The sequence below is a fragment of the Sinohyriopsis cumingii genome, chromosome 7 (assembly GCF_028554795.1).
Source record: "Sinohyriopsis cumingii isolate HCF-2022 chromosome 7, ASM2855479v2, whole genome shotgun sequence".
NCBI classification, from domain to species: domain Eukaryota; kingdom Metazoa; phylum Mollusca; class Bivalvia; order Unionida; family Unionidae; genus Sinohyriopsis; species Sinohyriopsis cumingii.
Window position 1 is genome coordinate 91,163,956 of NC_142967.1, and position 22,193 is coordinate 91,186,148.

The 22,193-nt window shown below is 33.6% G+C and overlaps 1 protein-coding gene across 3 annotated transcripts in view; it reads right to left on the reverse strand.

Annotated features, from left to right (window-relative positions):
- Positions 1-22,193, reverse strand: part of LOC149795696 (syntaxin-18-like) — a 40,140-nt gene that overhangs the window by 12,963 nt on the left and 4,984 nt on the right. For all 3 annotated transcript variants that reach the window (XM_089965576.1, XM_089965577.1, XM_089965579.1), the window contains 7 exons: positions 21,894-21,961; positions 19,656-19,771; positions 18,374-18,451; positions 12,781-12,847; positions 9,150-9,268; positions 4,859-4,935; positions 1,725-1,783 (listed from right to left, as the gene is read on the reverse strand). In XM_089965576.1, the coding sequence (XP_089821702.1) occupies positions 1,725-1,783; positions 4,859-4,935; positions 9,150-9,268; positions 12,781-12,847; positions 18,374-18,451; positions 19,656-19,771; positions 21,894-21,961 (584 nt within the window). The remainder of the gene's footprint in view (positions 1-1,724; positions 1,784-4,858; positions 4,936-9,149; positions 9,269-12,780; positions 12,848-18,373; positions 18,452-19,655; positions 19,772-21,893; positions 21,962-22,193) is intronic.

Genomic DNA, 22,193 nt, shown 5'->3' on the forward strand with positions numbered 1-22,193 from the left:
ACATTAAAATGAGCTCAGTTACGCAAACTATTGCAAGGGGGAAACTGCATTGTAATGTCCTTCATTATAACATGGTTCCTCTTATAATGAAAAATTGTTATGGATCCAATTTCATCAGGTGATAGTGAAATTATACATATTGCAATATTGCTTACTTAAATATATGATAGTCTCACTATACAGCAGTACTTTCTTTGGCTTACATGGACAGTGTTATAATGAAGGTATACTGTACATTAATGACATCAGTGGAATATATTTCAAGATATTTCATCAATAAGAAATAAATGTTTACATTGGTTATCAAATTATCATCTTGTATCAAGAAAATCTAAGCTTTAATGGGGAACTTGGCTAGTAATTTATACTTAAATAAGACCTCTATATATTAAATTTGCTGACTAAAAGAAAAGGGACAAAAGAGATTATGTGTAAATTATTAATTAAAAAATCATTATAACTTACATCAGGAAATTGTAAATACACAGTATAAAATGAAAGCAAAATTAAAATCTTCTCTATTTTTCAAGTAGCTCCTGAACTTCAACATCAATTTAAATAAATGATGCATATTTTTTTAAACTAAGTACAGGAGGTTTGATAGTTAAGCAAACATCATTAATGTCAGTCACAAATGATTTGTTGACTAATTGGTGTCTATGAAGTATGTTTTTCTAATTACTAAATGAATCTCAATTAAAAAAAAGTATCTGATAACACTGCTGAATGATTACTTATTCACTAATCAGATATGTTAACCTATAAGCCTGTTTACAATTAATCCAAGTGCTGTTTTTTTAATTAAGGCAGCCCATCCAGAATGGAAAGCAAAATTGCTAAATGTTATGAACTACAATCACAATGCTTCTTCCTATGAGCCTATATATACATGTACACAGTAACAATTAAAGTCCAATTAGAACAAATATGGCGTATCAATTCCTCCAAATCATGAACCTTAAATTTCTGCTACAATTTTGACCAAATAACAATCATAAACACTGGTTAAAATCTGAACCTTCCAGTTTTGTTCATCTCTGCTGCCACTTTTCCACCTACTTACAATCCAGTCTACTTGTTTCCTGACATCTACAATCTTTTTGCATTCAGAAGTTATTTTCCGTGTACTAGTCTATCATATTGGTAAAATACCAGACTACTCGACTACGTTCCTGCAGACATCACAAGAGTTTCATGGCCCTTCTTGCATACTGATTTTTATAAGGATTTCCATATAAATTTATTACAGCAGGACTTACTCTCCTTGGGTATCTATCCAAGAAAAGAAGAATTTTCTTATTTAAAAAACATGATTTCTTCTGATTTTATTGAGCTTTGAAAAGGTGTGTGTGTGTGTGTCAGTTTGCATGGCATATCAAAAGTGGCTATGTAATGTCAACAAAAGGTTAAGTTTGAAAAATGTAAACAGTATGACATCACAAATAAGAATGTTTTGCATGCATCCAATTAGAGCAACACAGATACATAGCAGATACACTGGCTTAACTTAGTAGTCTGGAACAGATCAATGAAATACTTTTCGCCATATCTTTTTCCTCGTCGAAAGCTCATGCTCAACAATTTCATCTCAATAAATTCGTATTTTCTGAAATTTCATTAACTGTGAATGTGAAAATAACTCTGCAAAGTCTGGAATGGCTGGCATCTTTAACTTCTTTAACTCCTCTATAAAACAATATTTTTGTGTTCATACAAATACTTACCTAACCTCAGCTGCAAGACTGTTCATTTCCTCAAAAAGAGCTTTATTCTCCTGTTCAAACTTAAAAAGAGAAAACATAAACTATTGTGCTTTTATGGCAGTTTTTCCTAAAATGTTAAAATGTTTAATTGTTATAAATTACTTCACCATTGTTACAAAACAGAATTATATATGAGTGTTGATCCATATAAGTGTATGAAAAGGATGACTCATTTTCATTTACTAATATAAGACTGCATTTACTTACTAAAAATCACATTTCACGTGAATGTGGAGTACATTAAGCATAATTTTGTCTTGTAAGGTATCACTAAACCAACTGACACAAACAGCTGCTATTGCATTCTGTTGTAGTACCCATTAGTATTTTTCTCTGATTTTTCATGAAGATTTACAAATTAATGAAGAATGTAACTTGCAATAAACAGAAAGCAGCATTAAAGTCTTCACAGCAAAAAAAAGAATGTTTACTGAGGTCAAACTCTTGGTTTATGCATGTGATTGGGCCAGTTCTGGACAGGTCACTTGCATCATAATTTCCAGTCCTTATTAGAAAATCAAATTTATTCAATGCTTATTGTTTTACATGTTGTGTCCAGGTTAGTGCCAAACATGAATAAGAGTCTTGCTTTATCTGAACTTACACCTAATGCAATCGATTTCATCAAAAATGTAGAAAAATGAAGGAAATACAAAAGGAACTTGATCTGCGTAGAAACATCTACAAGACATCATGGCAGGATATTGCACATATTCTATATACCCAAAGAAACTGAAGTAGATCATCAAGAAGTATACAAATGTTGACTTATTTACATTACAGTAGGATTCATAATTTTCATGAAGTAACAATTCTGCATGCATCCAATTAGATTTTGTTCTTACCCTGAGCCATGAATTTAAAATCCCAACCAAAAATTAGCTACACATGATACAGAAGAACCCACTCCTCTTTCACAGTTTTTTCCATAGTGATCAACAAAGCTGCTTAATAAATCAACATCATTTCTGTAATCTGGTAATAAAAATTAGCTTTTACATGAGTTTGTTTTATTTTATTTCACAAACAATAAATTTATAATGCATTTTATATTGTTACAATGCATGTGTCAATATGGCATCTGATAGCTGTAATTTCTACTCACTGCTTTAAAATCAATATACTGTGACATAATTAAGGTTAGAGAGAAACAAGAAAAAGCACAAGGCATTTAAACAACGGTATCACAAAAAATGAAAGAAAGAATAATAAATTATACTTGTATATGAAAATTAGATTAATATTTTATTCAAACTGACCTTTCCTGCAAGTAAAATTGTTGTTGTGGGTTTAATGCCATTTTTCAGCACATGAAAGATTACACATGGCAGCCAGTATATCTGGTAGAGAAGAATCTGGAGAAAACCAATGACCTATCAAAGCCACTAGCAAGCTTTCTCCTATGTTGGCCAAGCCAGAGACTCAAACCCACACCAAGAGAGGTGAGATGTTAGTGATCTGTAAAGGTGAGCACTATAGACCACTCGGCCACCCAGGGCCCAAAGTTGTTGTCAAAATATTTTAAATCCTTGTTATAGTCTGACTCCCAAGGAACAACATGATTCTAAAATACTAAAAACTATTCATTAAGAAATAGTTACTAATGAAACACTAGGGATATACACTATTTACTACAGAGTACAAAACCTCACACTTCAATGATCTTTAGACAAAACCAGGTCTGCTGGCACACACAAATGATTGTCAGGTAAATAATCCTGAAATTGTTGAGTTAAACAGGTCCAGCATTCTCAAAGTCACACACAATTAGCTCTGATATTTCACAAATTTGTGCATGAGCTGCAAATATCCATTCGGTATAAAATAGCTTGATTGATAAAGCATGGTTCATGAAGATCTGGAGAACTGAAATTCAGTGACTTTTCAATGACAAATTTTCAGTTTTCAAGGACTACACTTGATATAAAGTGTTCTATTTCCAGTTGCTAATTTAAATACAAGGAACAAAACAAAGACAATAAAGTAATAAATAACAGGCTTTTCAAACTGTATTTCCTGTCTTTGCACAAATGATATGATGCATATTTTACTGTTATGCAAAATACAAAGATTTCAATGACCAATGTGAAAAATCAATGAGATGGTCATTTCTATATGACTTTCAATTATCCTTAATGACCATGCAAACATTGTAAAATTTTAATTTTAAGCTTGGAACACATCCAGTGGTAACACTGCTTGCTAACTCCATTGAGCAAGGGGCAGCTGGTCCCAAGCTTGGTTCACAAGTGGAAGGATGAAATTATCCAAACCAATGCAGATCTAAGTAGAATGTTACGACTCTTAAGCAACTCTGTTAATGCCACGATCTATAGAAAGTAACTTATAATGCATCTTTATGGACAGTATTTGAAGGAAGAGATTATGCACATGTACTAATGTAATCAATTAACTTAAGAGATGTCGACAATGTTGGTTCCACCTGATGTTGAGTATAAAGTGAATGAACTTGACTGGTATTTGATTTGTGATTGATATTAATAGGTATTTGACTTGTGATTGATCTTGACAGGTATTTGACTTGTGATTGATCTTGACAGGTATTTGATTTGTGATTGATGTTAATAAAATAGACTATACATGTCACTCTCACAGTGGGAAAAAACTATTATGAACCTTCCGCCATATTGGTTTTCGTTTTTTTTTTTATTATAAGGAATTCCTTGCACATTTCTTCCAGCATGAGTTACTCCTCTGGGGTACACTTTACATAAAAGAGAAGCAACTCTTTATTTTAAAAATTTCCTGTCAAAGATATATTAGATTGCGAAAAAAAAGTTTTAAAACATTTTATTAAACTTTAAATATAGTCGTTCAATTAACTTCCTTACAATTTAAGTTAACACTCAATTTTTGCTATCATGTAGTATGTTACTCAGCTTATTCATATTTCTTTAAAGCCAGGTGCTTGACATAAATATCAAAATCACAAACAAATAATATCACAAATGATAACATTTTTTGCATCCAATCTGATTAATGGTTACACAGATATAAAACAGACATACCGGGTCTTCCCAGTTGTCTTTGTATGGACAATAAATAGAATTTTATTTTGTAACAACATGTCCTACCATTTGGGCCTCCTCTGGTGAGACTTCATCTTCTTCATCAAATGGGTTGTCCTCTATCACAACTGTTTTTTTGGCAACTGTTGTACAAAATTTTGGAGCTTTAGCTCAATCAAACATTGTTATTTCGATGAAGGACAATCATATTGAAACTTTTATCACGTACATGCCTCTTCAACAGAGAAACAATTAAATCTGACAGGTCTAATTTACACGAATGTATCAGCTTTGAAATTAATTTATTGGTCTCAGTTTAATATTGGATCACAGTTTAAAATAATGTTTCCCTTGATCTCATGTCATAGATCTCTAATTAAACAATCTACCACTTGTTAACAGAAGGCAATATGATTCTTAGATCACTTCATCTGGTTGACATCTCCCTCAGAGTTAATTGCAATTAGTAAAGAAATCTTAATTAGGAGAATGATTCTTGTCAAAATTTCTTCAAATCTGCTAATTTGTTATGAAAATAGTTGTATGAATGTTTTTCTACCTTAAGCATCATTTCTGTCAAATTTGGTCAAATTGTTTTCAATGGCTTGTGAGAAGACCTTTAAAGATCTTGTTCTCGTTTTAATGATGACAATATTGGATGAATAATCAACATCAACTGTACAATGACCTTTCTGTCACAGTTTTCTGTTCAATCTTATCAAGTATGGTCTAAAAGTTTCAGTCTACACACCAATTTTGTAACCCCCTAGGTGGCGCTCCACAGTTTCGTATTTTGCATAGGGTTAGGATTTTAAAGAAAAAAAATTTCCCTGATAACTTATTTTACATTTTATATATTTGGTAATTCATTCATTGCACTTTCAGAAGCTGTTATTGTCTAGTCTGGCAAAATTCATTTTCCCTATTTTAATAGCTGCTATGTATAGTGTACTTTAGACTAATTCAGGCTGATTTTTTTAACACAAGGGAGCAGTCATTTTAGTTAGCAGTGTGCTTAAATCATGTAAAATTTCCAAAAGTACAATATCCAAAAGAAATATCATCCACATTACATTAATGTAGCATAGAGGTATGCCAACATTCTCTCCACTGTGCATGTTTTAAATGCGAACTACTTCACCTTACATACGTCACTCTCTCAAAAGTACATATTATCTGGTGAGCACCCTCCTACCAATTTTAAAACCAAAAATCATCATGGATACCAAAAAATACATATAACCTACTCATTTCATTCAATGCTTTAAAGTTTTGAATACGAGTCTCACCAAGAGGTCACTAACATTGACATTCTCTTCACATTTAAAACCGAACAGAAGTTTTCCATGTGAATGAAGAACCAGCTTACTGTTATTTTATGAATACTGGAAGAGTCTATTTTCAGTAAAAAGGTGGATGTATGACCTATACATACACAGAAGATAAACACTTTTTCCTCTGAATCTTTCATTTAATTGTAATATTTTCAAAAACAAATTTAAAAAATGGAAAAATATGCCCTTACATCTCAATTTATGGAATTATCTGGTGCTTATGGAACACAATGAAGTTCATCACTGTCTGTATTAACAACATATATTTTCCTGCACAAACATGGATGCCATGTTAGTGTTAAAGTTCCATTATGTTTGAAACGCAAGAAGGGTGACAATGTTAGAGACCGCTTGGTGCAATCAAGTTACAAATTGCCAAATGAATGAACGAAATGAGCAAGTTTTGTACAATTTAATATCCCTGATACTTTTTGTTTTTAAAGTCAGTAGGTGAACTACAAGCTACCAGGGGTGTAGGCTGATACCATAGTGGACTTTTGTTAGATAAAACATTTAAAAGATTTTTACTGAAAGTAACAGCAGCAATATTGAATAGCAGATGGACATGTTTGATATAAAATTTGAACACCTTCATGTAAAGATGCTTCCGTCAAATTCAGTCACATTCTGTTCATTGGTTCTCATCAAGTCATACGATAGTTTTTTTATAGCAATGCTGGCCATATTGGATACAGACTGGAATCATTTAGTTGAAAATTAAGGACTTCCGTACAAAGATACCTTCTGTCAAATTTAGTCTTACCCAAAAACATGTTGTTTTTTTTAAAAATCATTCAGTTTCTCTATTTATAATAATAGTGGCAATATCTATTGATGGAATGGCAGAATTTGCACAAAGGGTGTTTTTAAATTATGCATAATAATCCAATGATGTTACAGTTTCTCTGCTGCAGAAGTATTCTTCATCAACATTTGTGTCATCTAAATCACTTTTAATATCACTATTCTGTCAGTGTTATCTTCTCTTCCTCTGGTAAATCAGTATCTTTTTGTATTCTGACAGTGTTATGTTCTCTTCCTCTCGTGAATCATTATTTTTTCATCAATTCTTCTTTCTTCAGACCCCATTTTCATAATTACTACAAACTGAAACTTTTATGCTCAAGGAGGAATAATAATGCATATCAGTCAAGTCAGCTGTAAACAACATAGACCTGATTTCTGCAGTCACATAAATGCAAAGACAGATCAGGGTCTATGCTCTACTTATTATTTATAACAACTGCATAGATTCACATCAATCAGCACAATATGCAATGGCAGATCTGTGTCTATGCAGTTGGACTCAACTTAAGAGTACATGTGGATTAAGCCTGATTTCATATTTAGGGGAACCATTAAAACTGTCATCGTCATAGTGAGATATTTCTATACATGTGATGAAGACATTAAATTGATATCATCATGATGAGATATTTCTGTACCATATATGATGAAGACAATTAAACTGCCATCATCATGGTGAGATATTTCTATACCACATGTGATGAAGACAACTAAGCTGCCATCATTATGGTGAGATATTTCTATACCACATGTGATGAAGACAACTAAGCTGCCATCATCATGGTGAGATATTTCTATACCACATGTGATGAAGACAACTAAGCTGCCATCATCATGGTGAGATGTTTCTGTACCATATGAGATGAAGGCAATGTCTCTAATTTCACTAAAATGAGTTATCAATTTCAAAGTGTCAACATAATCATGCAGATATGATGACAAATTTATGTACTTAGGTTGTTAAACTGTGGCAACAAGTCAATGAAATATAAATATATAAATCTGTCATTTTGTCAACATAATCATGTATACACATTACAATATGCAACTTGTCTTGTTGATATACAAGCTATCATGATCACATATGCTACAGAAATGTCTCAACATGACAAAGTCAGTTTAACAGTTACACACAAATTTGTTAATTATTTTTGCATTACAAGATCACGTGATAAAAAACATTAGTTACATACAGATACACTCCACCAGTGTTCTAAATTGAAAAAAAAAAGGTCATAAAATATAAAATAGTGGGAAAGGTTAAACATGCCTATGTAACACAAGTGTTCTCTGGAACAACAAATCATGCCTACTTAGCTCACTATCACCTTTTATAGATCACAATACTTTCATGTGCTTGCAATTTTGCAAATTTCTTTACACCAATACATTTTCTAAACAATTATTCCTAATGTTCTAACATTACAATGCTGATCTCATAGCAGTGACAATTAAGAAATCTCAAAAACATTACAGAGAGTTTTCATTAACTATGAAAATTTCAATGACTCTAAACTATTAAGATCAACATTATACTGTACGACTTTGAAAGATTTAAAAGAATTGTTTAATAAAAGAACACCAGAGCTTCAAGTCAACACCATAATCAGAGCATTGGTGAAATTTTTTAACCAAAACTCTAAGAAAGTGTTGATGCTGATACTAAAAACTTGACTTACTGACAGGTCCCACTTCCCAATATACTGGGCTTTGACAATACAGTCTTAACACTTAGTTTCTTAACAAATGACTTACTGACAGGTCCCACTTCCCAATACTGTGGGCTTTGACAATACAGTCTTAACACTTAGTCTCTTAACAATTGACTTACTGACAGGTCCCACTTCCCAATACTGTGGGCTTTGACAATACAGTCTTACACTTAGTCTCTTAATAAATGCCCATGATGCCACTTACAGTATCACTGTTGCTCCAGGAAGCAATAATCGTGTCACAAAGTCTTAAAACTGAGCCTGTTGACAATTATAACGTTAGTCCAGGAACCAATAACAGTGTCACAAAGTCTTAAACCCAAGCCTGTTGACAATTATGCCACTGACAGAATCATAACTGCCAGAAAGTGATACCAATTTCACACAAGATTTGAGCACAAGATCTGCTGACAGCATCATTTGCTGCCAAAAAGGGAAATCAGTGTCAACAATGCTGGGTAAGCCATACAAATACTTAGAAATATAATCATTCCAATGACTTACTTTTAGGTGGAGATGCAGAAATCGGAGCATCTGCTGCAACTCGTGCATTTGTTGAAGAATTTTCTGCATTAACTCTTCCTGATGCCCTTGCTAACTTTCTCTCTGGTTCTATCCTAGAACTGGTGAAAAATTGATAAGAGAAAGAGAATGATTACAAAATTCAATTTGTCAGTGTAGAAGTATCCTGAATTCACTATATTTCATTAGGTAACAAATTTGTAGATTTTATGGTTGCTATAAAATTACAGATCCCAAGAACACCTAAGAACACTTACTCCATGATTTTAAGCACCAACAAAAATGTCATCTATTGGCAAACCATGAAAATAAATTATGTAGCTCACAAGTAACTATTTCTTCTATTGACCATATATGGACCAAAGTGCAAAAAAATAAAAATTTCCAGTTAGGGTAAATTATAGGTTACAATGAAAGGATATAACTTATAACTGTTGCTATAGTGTGTATATAAAGCAACATGACTGGCTGGGCAAAAGTTACTGATAAGTGTGGACATCTTAGGTATCATGATTGGACTGCAAAACAAGTGGCTGATAAGTATATACATATTAACTGTCTTTACTAAATGGGCTAAAGTGACTAATAAATGTATAAATCTGTGTTTCAATCACATGTAAAAAAAATATGGGGCAAATAGGCTCCTTCACTTGAAAAAGTTGCAAATGGTGTGATCATAATCCGACAACCTCATAATAAAATGACATTATTTACATGGTCTGTTTCACATGTTCTTTGCATGAAAAAGAAAATAAATGACCTTTTTTACTTCTGGAAGGTATGCGAATGTTGTTTTGGCAGCTAAAGCCTATTTTATAGTCAGATGACTGCTGGAGTCACAAGGGCAAGCCTTGCTAATTCTATGAAGTAGCAAAAATGTCATGATGGTACTTCTTTATCATTATTCTAAAAAGCTATCCAATGGGTACATTTGGTCTTAGACCATTTTCTTCTATATGCTATGTTCTTATCCTCCCCACAGAACGTCAAAAGAAGATCAAAGTCACAACTTCCAAATAATTCTTTTTCATCCTCAGGAAGAAATGACAATGGATGCATTCCTAGGGATTTTAAAGCAAAGGCCACTTCAGTGGAATACTTAGAAAATCTTTCCAGTTTTTCTGTCAACTCTCTTCTTATGTACTTTCCTCTGAAACAACCTTGATGTCTGAAAGCTTTGTATCCTTATACACTAGGTCACTGCCCTTTTTACCAGTTTCACCTGTAGTTCTGTCTGATTGTGCAAGTCAGGTACAACACCAATATCCAACTTACGCTTTTGAAACACAAGGTTTCAACTGAGTAAATGCTGATACAACTTCCATTGGAATAAGCATGGTGGAAATAAATCTAATATCAGTTAGTATTTTTTTAATTATCTTTTCCTTCTCACTGGCTTTATGGCTGGTGGAAGTATACAACATACAGCTTACTTGACAAGTAAATGGCATGTAATTCCTCTTAAAAAAGCAAACAAACAAATCACATGGAAATTCTTTAGTTTAACCTCTTAAAGTTATAGAAGTTGCTGAACTATGCTGTTCTACCTTTTTTGGTCTTTTGAAACAGTAAATCATATCAGTTAATGTCTCCTTGAATGTCTTTCCTATGTACGACTCATTTGCTGTTCTAGATGTGCACAATGCCAAATGATGTGCAAAGCAGCAAACATTAATTGCAAAGGGTTCATGTTCTTGATTTTAGCAAAAACTTCATTTATCCTACCAACCAAAAGCTCCATTATTTCCTAATGAATAAACATTTTCAATACTTAGACCCCTTGATTTCATGTAGGCTTTCAATAAAATGTAAACAATAAAGCAAAGAAAGCACAAAAACATATGGTTCAGGTATTTTGTTTTGTTCCTATTTTTAAAAAATTCAGGTATATTCAAGGATTCAGTCAAAGTTTGGTCAATATTTAAGGACATGAAAAGGGATTTAAAAATCCAAAGACACTCAAGGATATTCCAGGTGTGTATGAACCCTGTAAATGACTGAAATAAACAAAAAATCCACACTTCACGGTTGCTTTTACATCTTTAGCTAACCAGTAACAGAGATGCTGCTGGGATACAATTCTAACTGGGGGGAAATCCCCATGTCAACAAAATAAAGGGAAGTAGGAAAACAAAAGAGATGGGAGAGGAAACAGCCATAATTCAATAAAAAATCTTTCTCTTCTTTCTGCTCTACTCTGTTAGAGCTCATTGAAATCAAGATCCTCAGAAGATCTCTCTTCTACATGTGTAAGCTTTAATGTGTTGTTTCTGAGCCTAATCTGATCTTTATCTTTGTATGAATATTCTTCTATGCTGTGAAGCCCCTTTCAGTCTGTTCTCTGAAGGGCATACACACAGCTAGCACTGCCTGCTGGAACAAGTTGGGGAACTCTTAATGGTTGTTATGAACAGTTTTCCAAAGTTCATAAATATTGTTTCTTGGACATCACTGCTACAAAATAAGATTTTGCACTAATGTGAGTTCTACCAAACACAAATTTTGTTTTGTTCAATCAATGTTTTGCTGACTACTGTGCCAGATTTCTGACGACCAGTTCCTTAATGCTGCATTAGGGTTTCAATTCCATCAATTCTAAAGTCTGCTTGTTCAGAGATTTTTGATCAAATAAATAACCATATTGTTTAATTTTGTTTTAGATTCTTATTTATCAGATTTTAACTTAACCCTTGTAGTTCTGTGTAGTTTTGGAGCATAAGATCCCCAAGGGCTAATTTTGTACTCTCCTTTTAAACTGTCTGTATCTGAATTAGGCTTGGTATTTTGCCTTTTCCATATTTAATTTTGAAATACTGCTGAATACGGGGATGACCAGCATGCCATCTGCTTATGACCATCTGGCATGTAGATCAACCTCAAATTCAAAATCACTAACTGGCATTTCCGGTAACACTTTCCCAGCTCCAATAATCTTATATACTTCAAGATCTTTAAAAATCATTGTCATCATTATCATCAGACAGCATTTGCCAAAATTAAATCATGATCTGAAGATGAACTATGCTGAAAGTCAGCTATTTGGGGTTTTATTTGGAAGCCCATATTTTAAACAAGCATTTATATAAAACCTGATGAATGCAAGAATAAAACTATGACAAAATGGTTGTTCCAGGGCCCAATGTACCAATCAATTTTCAGTTAAAGAACCATTCTTGTTGAGCAAAGTATCTGGATGTGTAAACAGTTGCCTACCTGATTTATATTAGGTGTCACAACTTGACAGACAATGTGATTTTAAGTAGAAAGGTCAAAATAAGACAATGTTAAAGTGAATGAAATGTTGGTTTTCAATAATATGCATTGGCAGAAGACTAGATCAGCAATCCAGTTTTATTTTAATTCCTAGAATGTATTAAGAGTTTACATAAAACTATTGTGTTATGCCTGCCAGAAAATGTTCTTTAATCAACATGATTGGTATGAATAGTACACATAAGGAACCAACTTTCTCAATTAAGGTTCACAAAATTGTTTCATGTATGCTAGAACAAACACTGTAAATATAATGCTATCTTTTAAAGTTTTGTTAAGCTAAAAACAAATGTTAACTGTGAAATGAAAAGCTCGCTTGAAACTAATAAAAATGACTTACATTCTTTTTCTGTCCACAACTCTTTTCACTCTAACTGCTTTCTGCTCTGAGTAGATTTTACATACTTCTGCAAAGCAGATATACATGAAATAAAAAAGATATATCCATTAATAGAATTCTGTATATGTGTATATTCTTCATCCACCATCAATTATTTCTGGCTTCAGTCACTAATAACACTACCCTCAGTCAAGTCATGCTTCAGTCTGAAATGCATTTTACATAATGAGTAAATCTGCACTATTAAAAGGACTAGATATTAATAATTATTTAAGACTGACATGGAGCAATACCCATACTAAATTCTGTTAATTAATTACCAAGCAGTTAATTTAAACACCTCACATGCTGCATATGTCATAAGTGATTACATACCATATGTACTTGCACATTAGTCAGATCAAAATGCAAAACTGCAAAGTCCCAGATCAGATGATGCATAACATGCTAGCAGATGTGGGTCCATGAAGTTTGTCAGGAGTAATCAGTAGAACAAACAACACAGACACTAATCTGCTAGCACATTCTGCAACAACAGATCTGGGTCTATGATGTTTGCAACCCAACTTACACACAAAGACATATTGTTGGCAAATTTTAAGGCATCTAACCAGTGTAACCACAAAACTCACAATCTTCTACACATTTCACTCTGTTTCATGTAGATACAAAAGTGTCCCCAACCCCAAAAAGCTGACCATGGAAATAAATAAAAATCTGCTGTGCATGTACAGACCAGCTAAATTCCTAATTTTGTAAGTTCCATCTTGAATGGTGCAGGAGAATTTACCACATAAACATGCATCAATAGCAGAGATCTCGGAAACGCTTAATTACATGTATTTGGACGCCAACTTTTGATCTGGGACGCAGAAAATCACTGAGGCGGGAGTCCTCCGTACGCATGTAATAGGTGTGCGGCAAAATTCAAAGACTTGCCAGTCATGCTTCAGCCACCTGCTTTGTGGGAAAATATGTGCTGATATTTACAATGACAGAATTCAGTGACTGAAAGACCCCTTGATGTACATATATGTTGCCATTATAAGAGTACATCAAAAAGAACATGATGCAATAGCTGGGCGGCAACTTCAAAGGCTTTGACTGGCGACCGGATGCAAAAATGTACCAATATTTACAGTGACTGAATTCAGAGTCAGAAAGACCCAGAGATGTACGTGTGGTCATTTATAAAAGTATATCATTAAAGAACTTTAGCTTTCGTTATTGTGTTAATTTCCGAAAGTATCGGAATAAGTAGTGCACGAGAATCAAGACATGTTGAGACTTAGACAAAATACCATTTGTAAATTTGGATAAGCATTTTGGGGTTAAATGGCAAACTTACGAAGATTGTAACGATATTAAGAACAGTGCTAAAGCTGCTAGAATTTATAGTTCAGATAGGACAGTAGCTAAGTGTAAGAAAACGTGTGATGACTAGCTTAGTGTTTGGAATAAGTCCTTACTTGGACTGACAAAATTCAGTATCACTCTGATGGACGAACAAGAGCTTTCTAGGAGGTACAATGACTGACCATACTTTTTTAAAATGCCCCTCGCCTTAGCCCGGTTAGTTTTAGTGTTGTAGCGAAATGTATTCATCAAGGCATCAGTAGCTAGGCCTAGTTTTTATATCAATTACGTTGACAAACTCTTGCCCATTCACAAGCATTATGTTTTGATAGCTGATTGACCACTAACCCTTTTCCAAGTATGGTAGCAACTATCAATTTATTGCATGCTATCCTTTGATGATAAAACATACAAACTCGTGTTTTAAGATCAGAATTGGTGATCTGGATATATATTAACTGCCTTTTGTACACTATTTTTCATCATACAATTAGTTTGAAACTGCAAATGAACCAGTAGGCCTAACGGGAAACAATGGCAGACTTGGCTAAGTCTTCGATGTACCAGTTTATTAGATTGTCTGTTTCCGTAAATCATCGGGCAAATATTTTCAGAATAATATACAGATCATTGAAAGCAAAGCCAATGTATTATTTTATTAAAGATTTAACTTTAAAATGCAACTTATTTAGCTCAGAAATGTATGGGACAATGCTGTGTTGTGGAATTCGCGAGATGCGCTTTACGGTCTAAGATGTTTTCCGACCTGACTCGTATTTGCGAAAATACGGGGGGGGGGGGGGGGGGGGGGTGGAAACAACAGAAAATCAGTTACTATTTAACCATTGCCTAAAATTACTACAAGGATGCAGACAAATAAATAAACCATAAATTTGCAATCCTGTCAATGGACTGTTGTAATGAAGCTATATTAAGGTGAGTGATTACATTACGAAAACCTCTCCATCTAAAAATGGATGCACTCACATCTGTGTTGATTCTGTAGGAAAGTAGGGACTGCAACTTTTGATGGTGAGACTCCTATTTTTACCAAAATGGGAGTTCTGGACTCCTATTTTTACCAAAATGGGAGTCCTGGACTCCTAGTTTTAAACTCCTAGCAAGACCTCTGAATAGGTGGTATAGAACTGCACATTTTTAAGTAAATTTTGTTTCTCTGAGAATACTTACCTGATTACATTAACTTTAGAATATAAGCCTGCTACCTTCCAAAAACTACTCCAGACCATTGCATACATATACATGGACAGGTCATTGCATACATATACATGGACAGGCCATTGCATCAATATACATGGATAGGCCATTGCATACATATACATGGACAGACCATTGCATACATATACATGGACAGGCCATTGCATACATATACATCGACAGGCCATTGCATACATATACATGGAAAGACCATTGCATACATATACATGGACAGGCCATTGCATACATATACATGGACAGGCCACTGCATATATATATACATGGATAGGCCATTGCATACATATATATGTATAGGCCATTGCATACATATACATGGACAGGCCACTGCAAACATATACATGGATAGGCCACTGCATACATATACATGGACAGACCATTGCATACATATACATGTATAGGCCATTGCATACATATACATGTATAGGCCATTGCATACATATACATGGACAGGCCACTGCATACATATACATGTATAGGCCATTGCATACATATACATGGACAGGCCATTGCATACATATACATGTATAGGCCATTGCATACATATACATGTATAGGCCATTGCATACACATACATGGACAGGCCATTGCATACATATACATGTATAGGCAGTATAAAATAATTCCCATCCTTTTTTTATAAAGCATGAGGACAATGATCTTATTGTATCATTAATGAAATTAAATAAATAGACTGACATTCTGACCATTACTGTGAAAACTTTAAATCAGTGATATTGCTAAGAAGTGTTGCTAGATGTAAAGCATATGTGTCAACCCCTCTCGTATCTTTTCAGGAGTGGAAGTTCTAGTTCTCAATGGTCCAGGGAAAATTTTCCATAGTGAAAACAAAATGCACTCAATTCTGCTATCAGTTGTCAAAAAGAAACAAGACAGCAATGTCAATTACAAACAAAAGATTCCAAAGTATTGCTACAATGACAAACAATTGCAGCAGACAATACTTCAATTTTAAAATTCAACTTGATAAAGCGTATGCATATTATGTTCAATCAAACTTTACATGAATAATGTCTCTGCATAAGTTATTTTGTCTTCTGCTGGTCCAAGTATGGAAAAACAAAAGGATATATAGGCACTTGTTGACATCAGTTTGGCCTGCTGCATGTGTTTTAACCAAGTTATATGTCATCTACAATCATCACTACCTCCTTGCCTGATACTCACTATTTTCATAAACACCACACGGTAAATTGTTTTTATATGATTTTAGTAACCACTAACATGTATACTCCAATATTTCTAATGGGACCTGGATGAAGACAACATTGTTAATAATGTGATTTTTAGGAGTGTAATGTATATTTAATTTGTATTGTTTATTGGCTTTTCTCCATGATTATGTTATGTATATCTCTTTTTTGTACTTGACCATTGTTTAAAGTCATGTTAACGGTGTGCCTGACCAGGGATATTTATTTTGTAAACAACATAATACGTAGCAATTATTTCTCTATGAGTATAGATTAAATATTCACATCAGTATTAATTGTAAACATGTTTACTTCAGTTTGAGCTGAAGATAGTCTTGATTCTGAACGTAGAAAGTTACAGAAAGGATATTCCCCATTAGGTTGGCAGAGTATTTCCAGAAAACGGAAATTGCAACTTAGGTTGGGGTTATGGGCTTGTTTACATTAGGGTTATTCAATCGTGCATCTTCCGTCTTATTGTTGTGTTCAGTTTTTAATTTGAGTGGATTTATTTATTCAAATTCTAGTTCACTGGAATTAAAAAATACTCAATAACATGCTTGGACTAAAACATTAATTTGGAATTATAGAGAATTCAGAGAAGGACATTTCGGTTTATATTATTGTGACACATCAAAGGACTGTTAGCACATCACCACATTCCAGACCACTGACACATCACCACATTCCAGACCACTGGCACATTACCATATTCAAGACTACAGGCACACTAACACATTCAATATCAGAATTTATTTGGAATACCACTGGAATTCCATTAGAACTTCATAGATTTGGACTTATGATAGAACTTTTAGGACTGCTTGGGATTTAATTTCACATTACTGTAAGTTCTTTTTATATTTTTCACTTTGTATTCTAAAGAAATAAATTATTTGTTGAATTTTATCAACTTGCTGGCTTTCACTTTTTTCTGTTACTAAGTTTCAGACCATATAGTCGTAACAAGAAGTCAGTTCAACACACACACACACTTATAAAATGTCTTATCATTGGCTAAAATACAAGAATTATTTGAAAGTCCTGGCTGCTTGTCCAATCAATAAAATCTAGAGGGGATGGACACAGAATTGTACAGCTACACTCACCACAGTGCCATAATAACACCCAAAAATGCAGAATGCAAACATTTTTAAGACATGATGTTTTGTTTCTAATGACTGCAAACATTTAAAAAAAAATGAAATTGTAAAGCATTTAGACTCTGTCTGGTGTAAAAGCATGGTGTCCAACCATTGCATATGTAGGGCCCCATTACAAATTCTTTCTCTACCATGGGGCCATTTATAAACAGGCCTATATTTTCCACTACCAGTTGGCATAAGCCATGAAAGGTTGGTGGGCCTGACAGAAATTGTTGGCAGGTTGGATTCTGAACCATGGGCCACATTTTGGACAATGCTGCTGCTAAGGAATATATAAATTATTTTTGAGGTTTTTTTTCTTCTGTAATTTCCAGTAAAAAGCAACAAACTGCTTGACAGTTAAGATTAACAAAAGTTACCATATATACTTAGGTCCAACTGCAAATGGCACAGACCAAGATTACTATCACATTATGTACTGGCAGATTTGGATCTATGCAGTTTGCTACAGAAGAACAAAAACATATATCTTGATCTGCTGGTGCAATATATGACTAAAAATCGGGGTCTATGTTGTTTGCATTTAGACCCTACTTTTATGTGAATACACACTGTAGTATCTTAAAAAGCTTCTTATTTAACAGTCAGCGACTATTTGAAACTATCATGCAACAAACCAACCTTTCAAGTATGTAAGAAGGAGATTTATCACAGATTCTCTGTGTTCTTTGAGCTGGGGATGAACTTTCTGGTTTTCAGCTGAAAGGATATAAAACTTACATTTACACAAACATACAAAAAAACCATTTATGACGAAAAGCTAAATATATTTTTCTCACATGCATTCTCACATGCCAATGATGTTCCCATTTATGCATAAAGGTGTTGCACATTAAACAATGCAAGCCATATCAGTGGCATCAAACGAGGAATGAGTCAAATCACTCGAATTATAAAACAAAGGAAATTTTTCAGTTGTAAGATTCTGACCATCTAAGACAATATAAAAAAAGATTTTATAACTCCATTACCCAGGCTTTCATGACCAAAGAAGGTTGTTATAACTCTGAAATTTTACTGACTGGATAACTCTATGGAATAAATTTGGGCAACATACATCTAAAACTTGTGAATTTTAGTAATAGGTAATTTAGTTTATTCATTTATCTTATGTCTGGCAAATGATATTATTTCAGGAAGGCACTGATCTGATGTCAATATCCACTTCTTGAAATCAATTATACTGCAATAGCAAAGTTCTACAAATTAATAGGCCCTCCATAATGAAATCTCTTGACCCAAATGTATGTTAAAACTGAATTATAACTTCTGCACATCATGTTTACTTATTATTTACAATGAACAGAAAACTGTAAATTTTTATTACAACATTTATTAATTCTTCAGATTCCACTGAATAATCATGTGTCTGGAAGTTAGAAGCGATCATCCTAAACAAATGCTGTCTTAGACATTTGTCTGTCACATTATATAATAAAACAAGTTACTGCAGAAAAACTAGTTTAAACCATTGATAGAACTCCTCATGTAGCTGCCATCAATCTATACATTCATAAAAATGGGCTGTCCATGTTGTCTTGGGGACCACATCTGTGCAACTGTGTACTCAATCTGAAAGTTTTCATGCATTCTGAACAACCAGTTCTCCTGTCTTCAAATACTTCTCTTTACACTTTCAAGGTTTTCATTATACTATATATATCCGATTGTACGTCAAGTCCAACTGCAAACAACAAAGACCCTAATCTTCAGTCACATAATGTACCAGGCAATTAGAATCTATGTTGCTTGTTCTACCAATTATTACTAATAAAATGCATAGACCACAATCTACCAGCACATTTGAGACAGCATAATATGAGTCTATTTGATCTGCAGTTGAACCCAACTTATTAGTGTTTATATATGGTTTGATAAGCTAATATGTTTCTTATGCTTTTACCATTCTGGCGTATGATGCCGATGTTTTCCTGACAATGCTTAATAATTCGCTGGGCCTCTGTGTCAATTTGATCTCTTTCGGCATCTGTCATTTTCAATGTGTCTGCAGAAAGGTGACTACAATTAATATGAAAATACCTCATTAAGGCAAGAATTACTTGAAAGAGATTCTAGTACACATAGAAGTTGATCCAAGAACTGATTTACAGATATCAAATGTGTGCTTTTCACAGGTAAACAACACATTATAATATACTGACAATTAGGCTTGTTCCATGGGACCCAGAGAGAAGGCACTTTTAAAGTGGGGTACTCACCCGTAGATTCAGTTTAGAATTTTCTTATCATTTAAAATGATATGAACTCCTTGAAATCAAAGTACCCCTGGCATATCTTTTTTTAAAAACTGCCTTCCCTGGGTACCATGTATGCTTAAATGCAACAGCTCTTAGTTTGTTTTGCAAAATATTGTGATTCCACAATTCTCCCATCTTGTGTTTTAAATGTGTTCACATATACAAATTTTTTATATGCTCATTTTTTTCTCCATTAACTTTACATAGAATCGTTCAGTATTTTTCCATCTTGCAGTGTTTCATCTTACACATGACACGAGTGTGAAAAATAGTATGGTGTATTAGGAACTACTTGTGATTGTAAACAATGTACATTCATGTAGCAGATACTTTAGTTTTCAATTTGCTTGTGAATAAACTAAACAATCTGTCTCATCCATTTGAAAGCAGAGATGATAAAGTTAATGATGTGAATGAGTTCACGGAGTCACAAATGAAACTTTCTAACAAGCAATGTCGATAACATGACAGACACAGTAATTGAAAATACCATTATGATCATTTAAACAGTTACTTAGGAGACATATTTGTACCTTTTCGCATCTAGAATGGTTCAGACTATGACATGTGCTCTCTAGGGTCGATACAAATAGCACATAAAAGCATATTGAGGCCAAGGGCTATCGCATATCTATCAGATACATACCATTTTACTAGTCAGTCAAACAATACATTCAAGAAAAAATGTAACAAAGTTTTGGCAGGAAACTAAATGCCTCAGAGCCAATAAGCCAAGATGAAGAAACAGTATTATTTCCAATCACTACATGGAATTTCACAAAACAGCTGCTTTGCAATTTTCCCCACTTAGTATTTTGATACAATGTTAAGCTAATGGTATAAGACATACACTGTATGATAGTCATAGCTGGGGTCCCTCTAACAGCAACCATGCAAGTGACAGGACATAAACATGTCTTCTTTCATTGGTAATAGGAATGGTAATTTATATACTTACATTAATGCATCTTGAATTTCCTCAAAATGTACTTTCTTACCAGATACACACCAACATTTTACTGTAATTCTGAATACATTTCCAACTGAAATCACATTCTCCTTACTGCAATGATCTTACCCAACAAAGAACCCTTCAAATTTGTTCATATTTTCCCATACAAATACAGTAACCTATAAATGTGTAACATAATAGACAACTCTGGTATTCAGATAAGATTCTTAAAGGCCTAGTTTGGAGATGTTTGTTTTCTGTATAGTGCATATAATCGATGCTGGTTTAATTTATGAGTACACTGACAAGAAAAATTAGCACACAATCAAATGGCACCTCACAAAACAATTCACCACTATCTGTATTGTCATCCAAGAAAAGTCCAACATGCAAATATAATTTCTGCCTTTTCTTCATTTCATTTAAAAAGATTTCACATTTGTAAATCACAATACTGTATTTGCTTGTTAAGTCATGTCAAACTGCAAACTCACAGATCCAAATCTGCCACTGCACCAGCAAGTCTGGGTTTATGCAGTCTGTAAGGAATAATCAGTAGAACAAAAAACAAGCCTAATCTGCTGCTGTATTATGCAACAGCAGATCAGGGTCTATGATTCTTGCGGTTGGACTCTTATGGCATATCAAGTTCATTATAATCATTGATAGATCAATCCTTTTATTCATCAACATCTCAATGACCAATCTAATTTATATAATCAAAATTATAACTGAACAATAACTGTTTCAACAAGCTTGAAATTAGTTGCAATTCTCATTCATGATGTTCAAATGTGACTTGACTAACAAAAAATAAAATTACATAAAATTACCAAAACAAATACTAACAAACTGCTCCTGTACTGCTCTAATGACTACACTAACTTCTGTAGGATTCACTTTTAAAATAACTTTAATGTGCTTTCCTCACCTGCCAGCACTGACATAATCTTTTCTGTGTTCCAGCAGAAAATCTTTAAGCTTTGACAAGGCAGTGACCTGAAAGAAATGATATAGGATAGAACTACACAGAATTATTATTAACTTGACTAATTCACTCTTCATTTTACAGTGAAGCAATTTGCCCAGGGCTAAATATTATATTCCTAATGAACCTGTTTTATTTTCCCAAATGATGGGCCAGTGCCCAATTCACTGTGACACAAACAAATGATAGTTATTACAAAATAAATAAGACTAACTTCAACCAATTAAAACAAGCCCTCATCAG